This window comes from Ipomoea triloba, chromosome 3 (genome assembly GCF_003576645.1).
Source record: "Ipomoea triloba cultivar NCNSP0323 chromosome 3, ASM357664v1".
Classification (NCBI taxonomy): domain Eukaryota; kingdom Viridiplantae; phylum Streptophyta; class Magnoliopsida; order Solanales; family Convolvulaceae; genus Ipomoea; species Ipomoea triloba.
Window position 1 is genome coordinate 28,047,928 of NC_044918.1, and position 10,417 is coordinate 28,058,344.

Sequence of the window (10,417 nt, forward strand, 5' to 3'; positions counted from 1 at the left end):
AGTCACGTACAGCGTGACTTCGGCCCAGGTCACGCTACTGCGTGACCTCGGCGCTGGCCGAGGTCACGCTACCGCGTGACTTCGGCCTAGCGCCGAAGTCACGCGACCTCGGCCCCGCGCCGAAGTAGCGTGACTTCGGCCCAGCGCCGAGGTCACGCGACCTCGGCCCCATGCCAAAGTCACAAGCCTCGTGACCTCGGCACGGTGCCGAGGTAGGAAAACGTATAAAAAAAATAAAAATTCCATCCAATAAAATTTCCTTCTAGAATCCAACATACAAAATTTTTAGCACAAGTGCCAGATTGATACTCCCTACCTACCTCCGCCATTCTCGCTAGCTAGGGAGTGGGGGGGCTGGTGACAGGGTAATTGGGTACCCGACCCGGAACCGTTGTCATGACCAAGGCAGTTGCCGTTCAAACTACCCAAGACACCTCACTCCTCAGCATCAATGCGCAACGGTCCAACTCCCCAGCATTGATGGCCAACGTTCAGCTCCTCAGCCTTGATGACAGATGTTCAGCTCCTCAGCATTCAACACCTCAGGTATTGATGTCCAACGGTCAACTCTTCATCAATGCTCCGTTACTGAGCTGAGAGGAATAAAAAGACTCACAACCACATAGTGAAGGGGGGACTTCTTACGACAATTGAACTTAGACAAATACATACTAAACTCACTTGTACACTGAGCACTGCACTCAAACACTGTACCATCTTACTTCAATAATACTCAGATTACATACCCGGTAACACATTATTACCGTCAGTATATATATATGTATATATATACATATACATATATATATATACATATATATATATATATATGTATATGTATATATATATGTATATGTATATATATGTATATGTATATACATATACATATATATATATATATATATATATATATATATATATGTATATGTATATGTATGTACATATATGTTATATATATATATGTATATACATATATCTACATACATACATACATACATACATATATATATATATATATATGCTATTGCTCTCGTAAGTCCACCTTCCCCATGAGTCCGTGTGGACAATCTAGATCCATTGATCTTTGAACTACTTATGGCTAAAATTTAAAGGCATTATTTTAAAAACATTTTTGCTGTTGTAATTTCAAGGGTTAATTTGTAATTTTGGAATGATTATTTTTTTGGATTAAATTAATTTAATTATATGTGATTTGCATGTTTTTAGGAACATATCATACCTTAATTATGAATTTCGAATTTCAAAATGGGATTCTGAACTGTGCATCGTGGGATTTTTATGTGTGCATCTCCATGGTAGTTGCCAATTATGTAAAGTTTTGTTTTTTATGGGATTCTGAACTGTGCATCGTGGATTTTTTTGTGTGAATCTCCATGGTAGTTGCCAATTATGTAGATTTTTTTAATTTTTTTTGTGAATTTTTTTATGGGATTTTGAATTGTGCATCATGGGGTTTTATGTGTGCATCTCCATGGTAGTTTCCAATTATATAGATTTTTTTTGTTATGAGATTCTGAACTATGCATGGTCGGTTTTTTTGTGTGCATTTCCATGGTAGTTGCCAATTATGTAGATTTTTTTTAAAATTTTTTTTGTGAATTTTTTTATGGGATTTTGAACTGTGCATCATGGGGTTTTTATGTGTGCATCTCCATGGTAGTTGTCAATTATACAGAGTTTTTTTGTTATGGGATTCTGAACTGTGCATGACGGGTTTTTTTGTGTGCATCTCCATGGTAGTTGCCAATTATGTAGATTTTTTTTTTTGCGAATTTTTATGGGATTCTGAACTATGCATCAAAGGTTTTTTATATGTTCATCTCCATGGTAATTGTCAATTATGTAGAGTTTTTTTTAATGGGATTCTAAACTGTGCATCGTGGGTTTTTATGTGTGCATCTCTTTGGTAATTGCCAATTATGTAGTTTTTTTTTCTGCAAATTTTGTTTATGGGGGATTCTGAACTGTGCATCGAGGGGTTTTTATGTGTGCATCTCCATGGTAGTTGCCAATTATGTAGAGTTTTTTTTTATGGGATTATGAACTGTGCATCGTGGCTTTTTATAGGTGCATCTCTTTGGTGGTTGCGAATTATGTAGTTTTTTTTTCTGCTAATTTTTTTATGGGATTCTGAACTGTGCATTGAGGATTTTTATGTGTGCATAGCGAACACATCGACCACACGGTCCATGTACTCATGCGCACCGTCATCAGTGCCTCGCCTTCCTATCATATTATTGGAAGTTCCATGTCTCCCTCCCCTAATCAGAAACCCTCCACCGAAATTACAGAGTAGAGCACACTACACTACCCATACCATACTTAACACAAACCCCCACCCAAAATTACACCCATTTTGCACCCCGACAGACTTCATAATCACATATTGGGACATTAGAATGCATAGAACACTGTAGACAACATACCTGATCAAATTATGTCATTCGTAATGACACTAGCACAGACATTAACTTTGTATAGCACAGTAAAGAAATAAAAATAACTTAAAAAAAGCCCTTTATAAACCCGCAACCCAATTTGATAAAAATGGAGAAAAAAAACTACTTTAGAAAACCCCAATCCCCTAACCCCGCTGTCGACCACCCGATAAGATATTCCAAAAAATCAGTTCAATCTAGTAAAAAAAACAGAAATTCCTCGAACCATGCCGGCTCCTTGAGCATTTTGGTGGTGCGTCTTGATCGAATGGTAGTCCGACATTGCAACAACGAGGCCAACCGGGAAAGATGCAGCCGCGAAAGTCGCTGGCGCGCGTAGGGTAGATAACGACGGCGGAGAACGCTGGGGCGGACGACGACACGCGAAGGAAGCTTGGGCAGACGACGAGGGCGGAGGAGACTAAGGCTGACTTCGACGGTGGAGGAGGCTACGGCGAACAACAACATCGGGAATGGCTACAACATACTCAGAGCATCGATAATATTTAAGGCGTGCCAAACTGAATTGTGCAACAAAGCCGTGGAATAATAAAATCAAAATCGATCAAAAAAGGGATATTTTATTAAACAAAACCCCTTAAAATCGAAGAATAAAATCAAAACCGAAAAAATCCCTTAATATCAGCCGTGCATTAACCCCCCAAATCTCCAAAATACCCCTACCAAATATAATCACCTCAATTAACCGATAAAAAAAGAATATTTTATTAAACAAAATCATTTAATATACACCATTGATCTCAACCTCTAAAAGGATTAAATTTGTCCACACGAACTCATATAAGAAGATGGACTCATTTGATCACTAGTATATATATATATATATATATATATATATATATATATATATATATACATACATACACACACACACTTAAGAGACCAGTGAGGATCATCAAGCACCTGGATACAGCCATCATATTGTAAAGAAGTTAGTCAAAAATTAGTTGCACATCAAAAATAGTTGCATAGTTCTCATGGTAAGCATGTCCCAATTCTGCCTTACATGCTTCCACCAAACTGAAGAGGAAACCACAAGGTGTCACACTGCCCATTCAACCTTCATGTTACATAGCCCTTTACCTAGTCAATAAATCACATGGTTCAAAGTGTTAAAATTAATGTGACACTTTAAAGTGTGGTATACAATTTTTTTTTTAATTGTATATAAGTTTGAGAAGTGGTTAAACACGTGTCACTTTTTATTTTTGGGATATCATATTTTTTACAGGGCAAAAACTTGTGTGAGACCGTCTCACCATGAGACGGGTCAAGTCGGGTCGGGTCACGATGTAAATGTAACACTTATATGCACAAATGTCAAACTTATATGCTCAAATGTAATACTAATCAGGAATAAAATTTTTGTTACTTATTAGGGTAAATGTAATACTTTTACATTTCGATTTAAAAGTATTACATTTTTCCTCAAAAGTATTATATTTGCCCTTATAAGTGAGAGGCACTTGTCAACATTACTTATTATGAAAAATGTATTACTTTTTCTCTTATAAGTAACAAAAATTGTATTTTTGATTAGTATTATATTTGAGCATATAAGTATGAGATTTGCACATATAAGTATGACATTTGCATGGTGCTTTGACCCGACCCGACCCGACCCGACCCGTCTCACGAATAAGGATCTGTGAGACGGTCTCACACAAGTGTGACCCTTTCTACAGGTAGTATATTATAATATTTGTTTGAAATTAGAATAAAACTTTGATCTTAGCGAATAAAAAAAAATAAAACTTTGATGTTGTTATACCCCATATTTTGGTTGAGTTAAAATGACAATAATCTCATCCTAAAACATAAATATGAACACAATGTTTACTTATTTTAGGAAAAATGTAAAATGAATCACTAACTTTATTATGTGTACAATTAAGTCACTAAATTAAAAATGTGTAATTTTTTATTGCTAAACTTACTAATTTTTTAGTAATTAGCCATTTAGCATGCCACATGGCTTAATTGAAAAATTATCACAAATATATTGTAAAAAAATAAAAAATAGAAAAATATCAAAAAATTATCACTTAATTGACTCCAATTTGTCATCCTTTGAGAACGACATCCGGGAGAATCTTCATTCTCCACCCATAATTTCTATCCACCGCTAACTACACATTATCAAAATGGCGTCGTTGCTGGGGATGTCAAACGGTGATTACACTACAAGAAAAATCGCGAATCGCGACGGAATTTTTCTTCCATCGCGAAACCCGTTTTGCGACGAAATTTATTCCGTCGTCTATCGACTTGTCGTATCTTCTTTCACGACGGAATAATTCCATCGCAAAATATGGCGATGGAATTGGCGACGGAACAGGGCGTCGCAAAATCACGACGGAACTATTTCCATCACAATTTCGTCGCGATTTTGCAACCGAAATTATTCTAGCGCTAATTCCATCGCCATATTTGAATCAAATATTCCGTCGCTATATTTTTTTTCCATCGCAAATTCGTCACATTTTGTAGAACAAATATTTCGTCAAAAAATTTATATTCGTCACAAATTACATTTTTGCCGCGCATATAAAATTACAATTACAATGATATACTAAAACACTATTAATTTTAAAATATAAAATAATTCTAAAACATTACCATTCCACATTAAATTCAAGTAAATAATACATTATCAATTCGGTTAAAAAATTTATTATCAATTCGATTTAAAAAAAATACATTATCAATTCAGTAAGTAATAGTAGTCAATGTCAGCACTAACTTTACAACCCCCGCCCCTACCATAAAGACTAAGGCAACAACTCAGGGAAACACCCCTATAGCATTGTCTTGTTCCTCCTCTTCACCCTTGTGGTTCTTTCGTTTCAAGTTTTAACTTCTGGCTAACGCTTCTGACTAGAAGTTTTGACACACTCCCGTGCCGGGCTTCCCAGACATGATGCTCCCAAGGTGTCATCAAACAGTACAAGTAATGCATCAATGTTCCTGCAATTTAACAATAGTCATTATTAACTATACTAGTTTAGGATTTACACAAAATTTACTGCTACATTATTTTACCCCAGCGTCTCACATATATTTCACCTTTTTACCCATAAAACTGCACTAATTATTCAAAATTCTCCAAAATCCATCTGTCCACCAAAAGAAAGAAACTCAAATCTAATGTTCATAAATTTCAAATACATGTAATAAAAAAAAAACTTTTTTTCTCCAACTGGTTCTAAATACATGTTACAACTAGTTCTAAATACATACATTGTTACCCAATGCATAATGGTGACTCTTCAATATTCATTTTCTATGAAACCTCTTAGCTACAATTTCCAATAAAAATACCAGAAGCTATAAGAAAGAGGGATAAAAAAAATCATACACTGGTGTTAAAACAAGAAATAATCCATTATTTATACATGCTATATAAGTGTATGTATACCAAGATTCAATTACCCAAGAAACATGGGAACACTAGTTCAAGATCTCATCACCATCAATATCTGCAATTTAAAAATAAAAAATAAAACAGCTTTAAGCTTGAAAGGCATCCAACTTCTATCCAACAAAAAGCAGCAGTAAATTAATTACTCCCTCTGTCCCATTTTACCTGTCTGACTTTCCTTTTTAGTTTGTCCCAAAATGTTGTCCTCTTTCCAAAAGTGAACACCACCATCATTCTACTTTTCCTAATTTACCCTTATGACTTTTGCTTTCTTTATTGTTTTTATTTTCAAAAGTGAAAAAGTTGGGGGCATAATTGGAAAGCACATAACATTTACTTTAATTTCTTAAAAAGCGTGCAAAAAGTAAATGAGACATCCAATTCGGGACGGAGGGAGTACTTACTAACATACTTACACTAAATAGGTAACATACTAAACAAACAGCAGCCGTAAATTACTAACATACTATATACAATGCAACACTTAAATGAATGAGAATAGATAGTATTAATGGCCAATGCTTAAACTCTGTATTTCTGTACAGCTAGTAAAGTATGTATATATAAATGGCTTTCCATTGGTGTTGGTAAGAAAAGACAGAACTGCAAACATTGTAAAATTGGTAGTCAAGTGTTCTTGTCCCATCTTCCCAAGCTTTCCAAGTCCTCATCTGCGGCATTTAATTTCAATTCAATTAGAATAAGCAATATATGAAGTCCAATTCTGTAGTTTTCACTAGTCCCCATCAGCCTATCTTATCTATATCATCTTCCCCTTATTTTTTCAATACTGCTAAACGTGACACATCAAGTATACTTATGCAATATCACTTTTACAAATTGAAAATTGCTCCCGACTGGGATGGACCAAATAGAAACTTGAATGAATTAGATTCATTCCGCAAGATGCAGATAGCTATATATGCGGTGGAGATTAGATAGTAAAATTACTACCTTTAGTCTGCCCAGCCCCCAAGTTGTAATGCTATACAACACATGAGTTACTGCCAATGCAAAAATAAAGATGTGCAGATAGTGTATTGCATATGAGGATGCAAATTGGACTTTTCCCTGCAAATATGCATATATATATCAGTAAACAAAGCTTAACTAATTAACACAAAGTAGCCTTAACATCTAAAATGAATTTATGAGACTTTGCCCAACTTTAGCACATCCACATAACAAACACTAAGTCATTTTGGTGTTCAATTTGTGAACTTTTACATAATAATCAGACTATCAGTGCTATAAACCCTAAGAAATTGGGAAATTAAAAAACAAAAAATTTAACCATGGCTAGCGGTAGCACTGGATCTATAATAATAATAAAACACACGCATATTATTAGCCATAAAAAAACAAGCAAACAAACAAACCTGCGTGTTTGCGGCATTGGACGGCATTGGCAGCGTCGGCGTCGGCGTCTTCGTAGGGGAGGCGGTGGCAACGGCAGCGTCGGCGTCGACGTCGTCGTAGGGGAGGCGGTGGCAGCGGCAGCGTCGCAATGCTCTCCCAATCGGAAGAAACGACAGTCTAGCGGTGGAGAGTGAGCTGTGGCGGTGGCGACGTCAGCGACGGTGGAGGTGTAGATCTGAGAGAGAGATGTGTCGTGCGGCTTTGAGGAAGAGAAGAGAGGGCTCAGGGAAATATTTTGAATAATTTAGAGTCATTCCAAATTTTGGTCCTATTGTTATTAGGGCATTGTCAATTTTAGTCCACTTTATTAATTTTTGTCACATTGCGGCTTAGTTATTGCCACTTTTAGTCCATCGTTAAAATTTTCTTCAAATAACCGTCCAAAAAAGGGGTATTTTGATCTTTTCATGCTTTGATCATCTCCTTTTCCCTTTGTAGTGCTTTTCCTTACAGATTTTCATCCAATAAAGAGGTCCGACGAAAGCCATGACTTTGTAATGTGGCTCACATGGCTTTCGTCGGACCTCTTCAATGGATGAAAATGTGTAAGGAAAAACACTGCAAAGGGTCAAGGAGATAACCAAAACATGAAAAGACCAAAAATACCCTTATTTTGGATGGCAATTTGATGAAAATTTTAACGGTGGGCTAAAAGTGGCAAGGACTAAATAAGACTGGTCACAATGTGGCAAAAATTAACGAAGTGGACTAAAATTGACAATGCTCCAATAACAGTAGGACCACAAATGGAAATGACTCATAATTTACACTAGGTTAAGAACTTAAATGCTAACTTGAAACAAAATTTTAAGAAACAATTGCGACGGAATTAATTCCGTCGTTAATTCCGTCGCAATATTTATATTTTTAAAAAGAAATCCTTCTTTCGCGAGGGATAAAAATTCGGTAGCAATTTTCGACGCAATTTCGCAACAGAACGTAATTCCGTCGCCTTTTCCATCGCTAAATGGACGACGTAACTTACATCCGTCGCAAATTCCGTCGTGAATATTTTGCCGCCAAGATTTCGCGGGTTTAATTTTCTCCTTGCGTTAAAAATTGCGACGGAATTAATTTCCGTCGTTAAATTGCAACGGAAGCTATTCAGTCGCAATATCCGTTGCTATATTGCGACGGAATAGTTTCCGTCGCGATTCGCGATTTTTCTTGTAGTGTTAGTTGAGTGCTTTCATTTTTCTTTCATAGGTAGCGTCTTACAAGAGATCTAGTGTGTTCTTTACTTTTGTTGCATTTTTATTTTTACATTTTGGATACTTGATCTTGAAGTGAGCACACACACATTGAATATCATATTTGCTCACTAGCAACTACTTTTAGTTGCAAAACACTTGTTTGGTGAAGCTTTGTGCAGGAAATTATTTTTGAGGAATGTACCAAAGCAGCTCACCAATGTATGAGAATGAACCTCCTTATGGGTATCCACCCCATAGAGGAGAGTCTTGGACATCTCTTCCACTAATAACACCCCCATTACCCTTCCTTTACACATGATTACCTTTCCCTCCCACCCAACTATCCATCTCCACCACCATACCACACTCATAAAGAATACTCATATTCCACTCCTCCATGGATAACTATCCACCCCCATATGAGTACCCACCACCACCACCTTATCAATTTGAAAGAGTACATGCCACCTACTCTTATGACCCTCATGATAGTCAATACACAAATGAACCTCCACTGTTGGTCCCAAGGGGATGGGGTACAAGTCTAGATGGGGGGGGGGGGGGGAATAGACTTGTATAAGATTTTGCAAATCTTTTTGACCTCTCGTGTGTATTGAACTTAGGATGTTTAGGTTCGATACCTCACGAGGTGAAGACAAAGTTTTATGCGCAGCGGAAATGTTATCCCCTTTTAGTTAGCACGAGTTTGAGTTAGTTCGAGAGGTGTGTTTATATGTAGTGCAATCGAGAGGTTAGCGAGAGATAAAAGCAGTAAGTANAAGTGTCTGAGGAGCCACAGGGACACCGGGTTCAGAGCTCGAAGGTAGCTCTATGTCAGGCGCTTCCTGGTTTCCACCTGAGGGATGGATCACTTCTTGCTCCTCACCTCTCGAACCTGGAGCCTCAGCTTCAGCAACTGTGGAGATAGGATCAGCCGGAGAGGGTTCTTCGGTCTTGGATGCTTCCCGGTTTCCATCCAATAGAAGTTCCCCCTCAGCGTCACTTCTCGAACCAGTGCTGGGAACTTGGTCATCTGCTGGTGAGGTTGGAGACGAAGTGTCGACAGGTGCTTCCCGGTTTCCACCTTCGATGGTATCATCAGTATTCCTCGAACCAGCAGGACTTGGGGCAATCAGCTCTAAGTGCTCATTTGACTGCATTTCGGTCTGCTCCGATGAGTCTGGAATGATAATTATTTCAGGAGCAGTAGGAAAACCCGGCAGTGTGAGCAACGGAACTACATCCTCTCGAACTGTCTGAGCTTCATCGTTGTCAATCGAGGGTGTGGACGCAGGTGGTGGCAAAAGTAGAACGGTGTTGGGTGCCACTTGAGGTGCTTCAGAGGTCTCGGATTCACCTCTCGAAGCTTCTACCTGTTCGTCCAGAGCAGAGTTACTGACTTGGGACAGTGGGATTGCGGCTGTTGCGATATCATCGTGAGCAACCCCAGAGGTCTCTCCTGGACCTCTCGTAAATTCAATGTTTTGTCCCAAGGAGATGGCAGTGGCGAGCCTGATATCTTCTCGAAATTGGGCATCAAGTTCTGGATCCTCCTCAGGCTCAACCTCGATTTCTTCAACTATTCCTTTGCCCTTATCAGTTCTTCCACTGTTCAGCTTAGACACTCTTGTTTCGTGGGCAAGGTCTAGGAGATGATGAGCTGGGATCTCTGAGATACCCAACCACTGGAGTGCAAACCGTTCTTCTGCCTCCATCTCAGCTGCTTGGGCCATCAATTGAGTGAAAGGGCTGGTTCTCCAGTTGATCCACCTGATCACCCTAGAGAAGTCATCAAGAATAGGTGCTTCCACTCCCAACTGAGTAGTGACCTCTTCTTCTCCATCATTCTGTTCATCAGACAGAACCTCTGTAGTAGTGATCTCTCGACCATTATCCGAGAGATC

General features: G+C 38.2%; 1 protein-coding gene across 7 annotated transcripts; it reads right to left on the reverse strand.

Annotated features, from left to right (window-relative positions):
- Nucleotides 1-5,067: 5,067 nt before the first annotated feature.
- LOC116012729 (MLO-like protein 2) lies at nucleotides 5,068-7,532 on the reverse strand. 7 transcript variants are annotated; one of them, XR_004097176.1, is made up of 6 exons: nucleotides 7,281-7,532; nucleotides 6,856-6,972; nucleotides 6,506-6,572; nucleotides 5,899-5,959; nucleotides 5,547-5,596; nucleotides 5,068-5,447 (listed from the first exon to the last, which is right to left on the reverse strand). XR_004097176.1 is itself a non-coding variant. In XM_031252386.1 (5 exons), exons 1-4 carry the CDS (start codon nucleotides 7,305-7,307, stop codon nucleotides 5,936-5,938), a joined length of 228 nt encoding a protein of 75 aa, XP_031108246.1. In that variant the 5' UTR covers nucleotides 7,308-7,532; the 3' UTR covers nucleotides 5,068-5,447; nucleotides 5,913-5,935. The 7 variants fall into 7 exon arrangements, 6 of the variants coding, with proteins under 6 accessions (XP_031108246.1, XP_031108245.1, XP_031108242.1 ...); XM_031252386.1 differs by lacking the exon at nucleotides 5,547-5,596 and having other exon boundaries at nucleotides 5,913-5,959; nucleotides 6,513-6,572; XM_031252385.1 differs by lacking the exon at nucleotides 5,547-5,596 and having other exon boundaries at nucleotides 6,513-6,572.
- Between the last annotated feature and the right edge of the window lie 2,885 nt (nucleotides 7,533-10,417).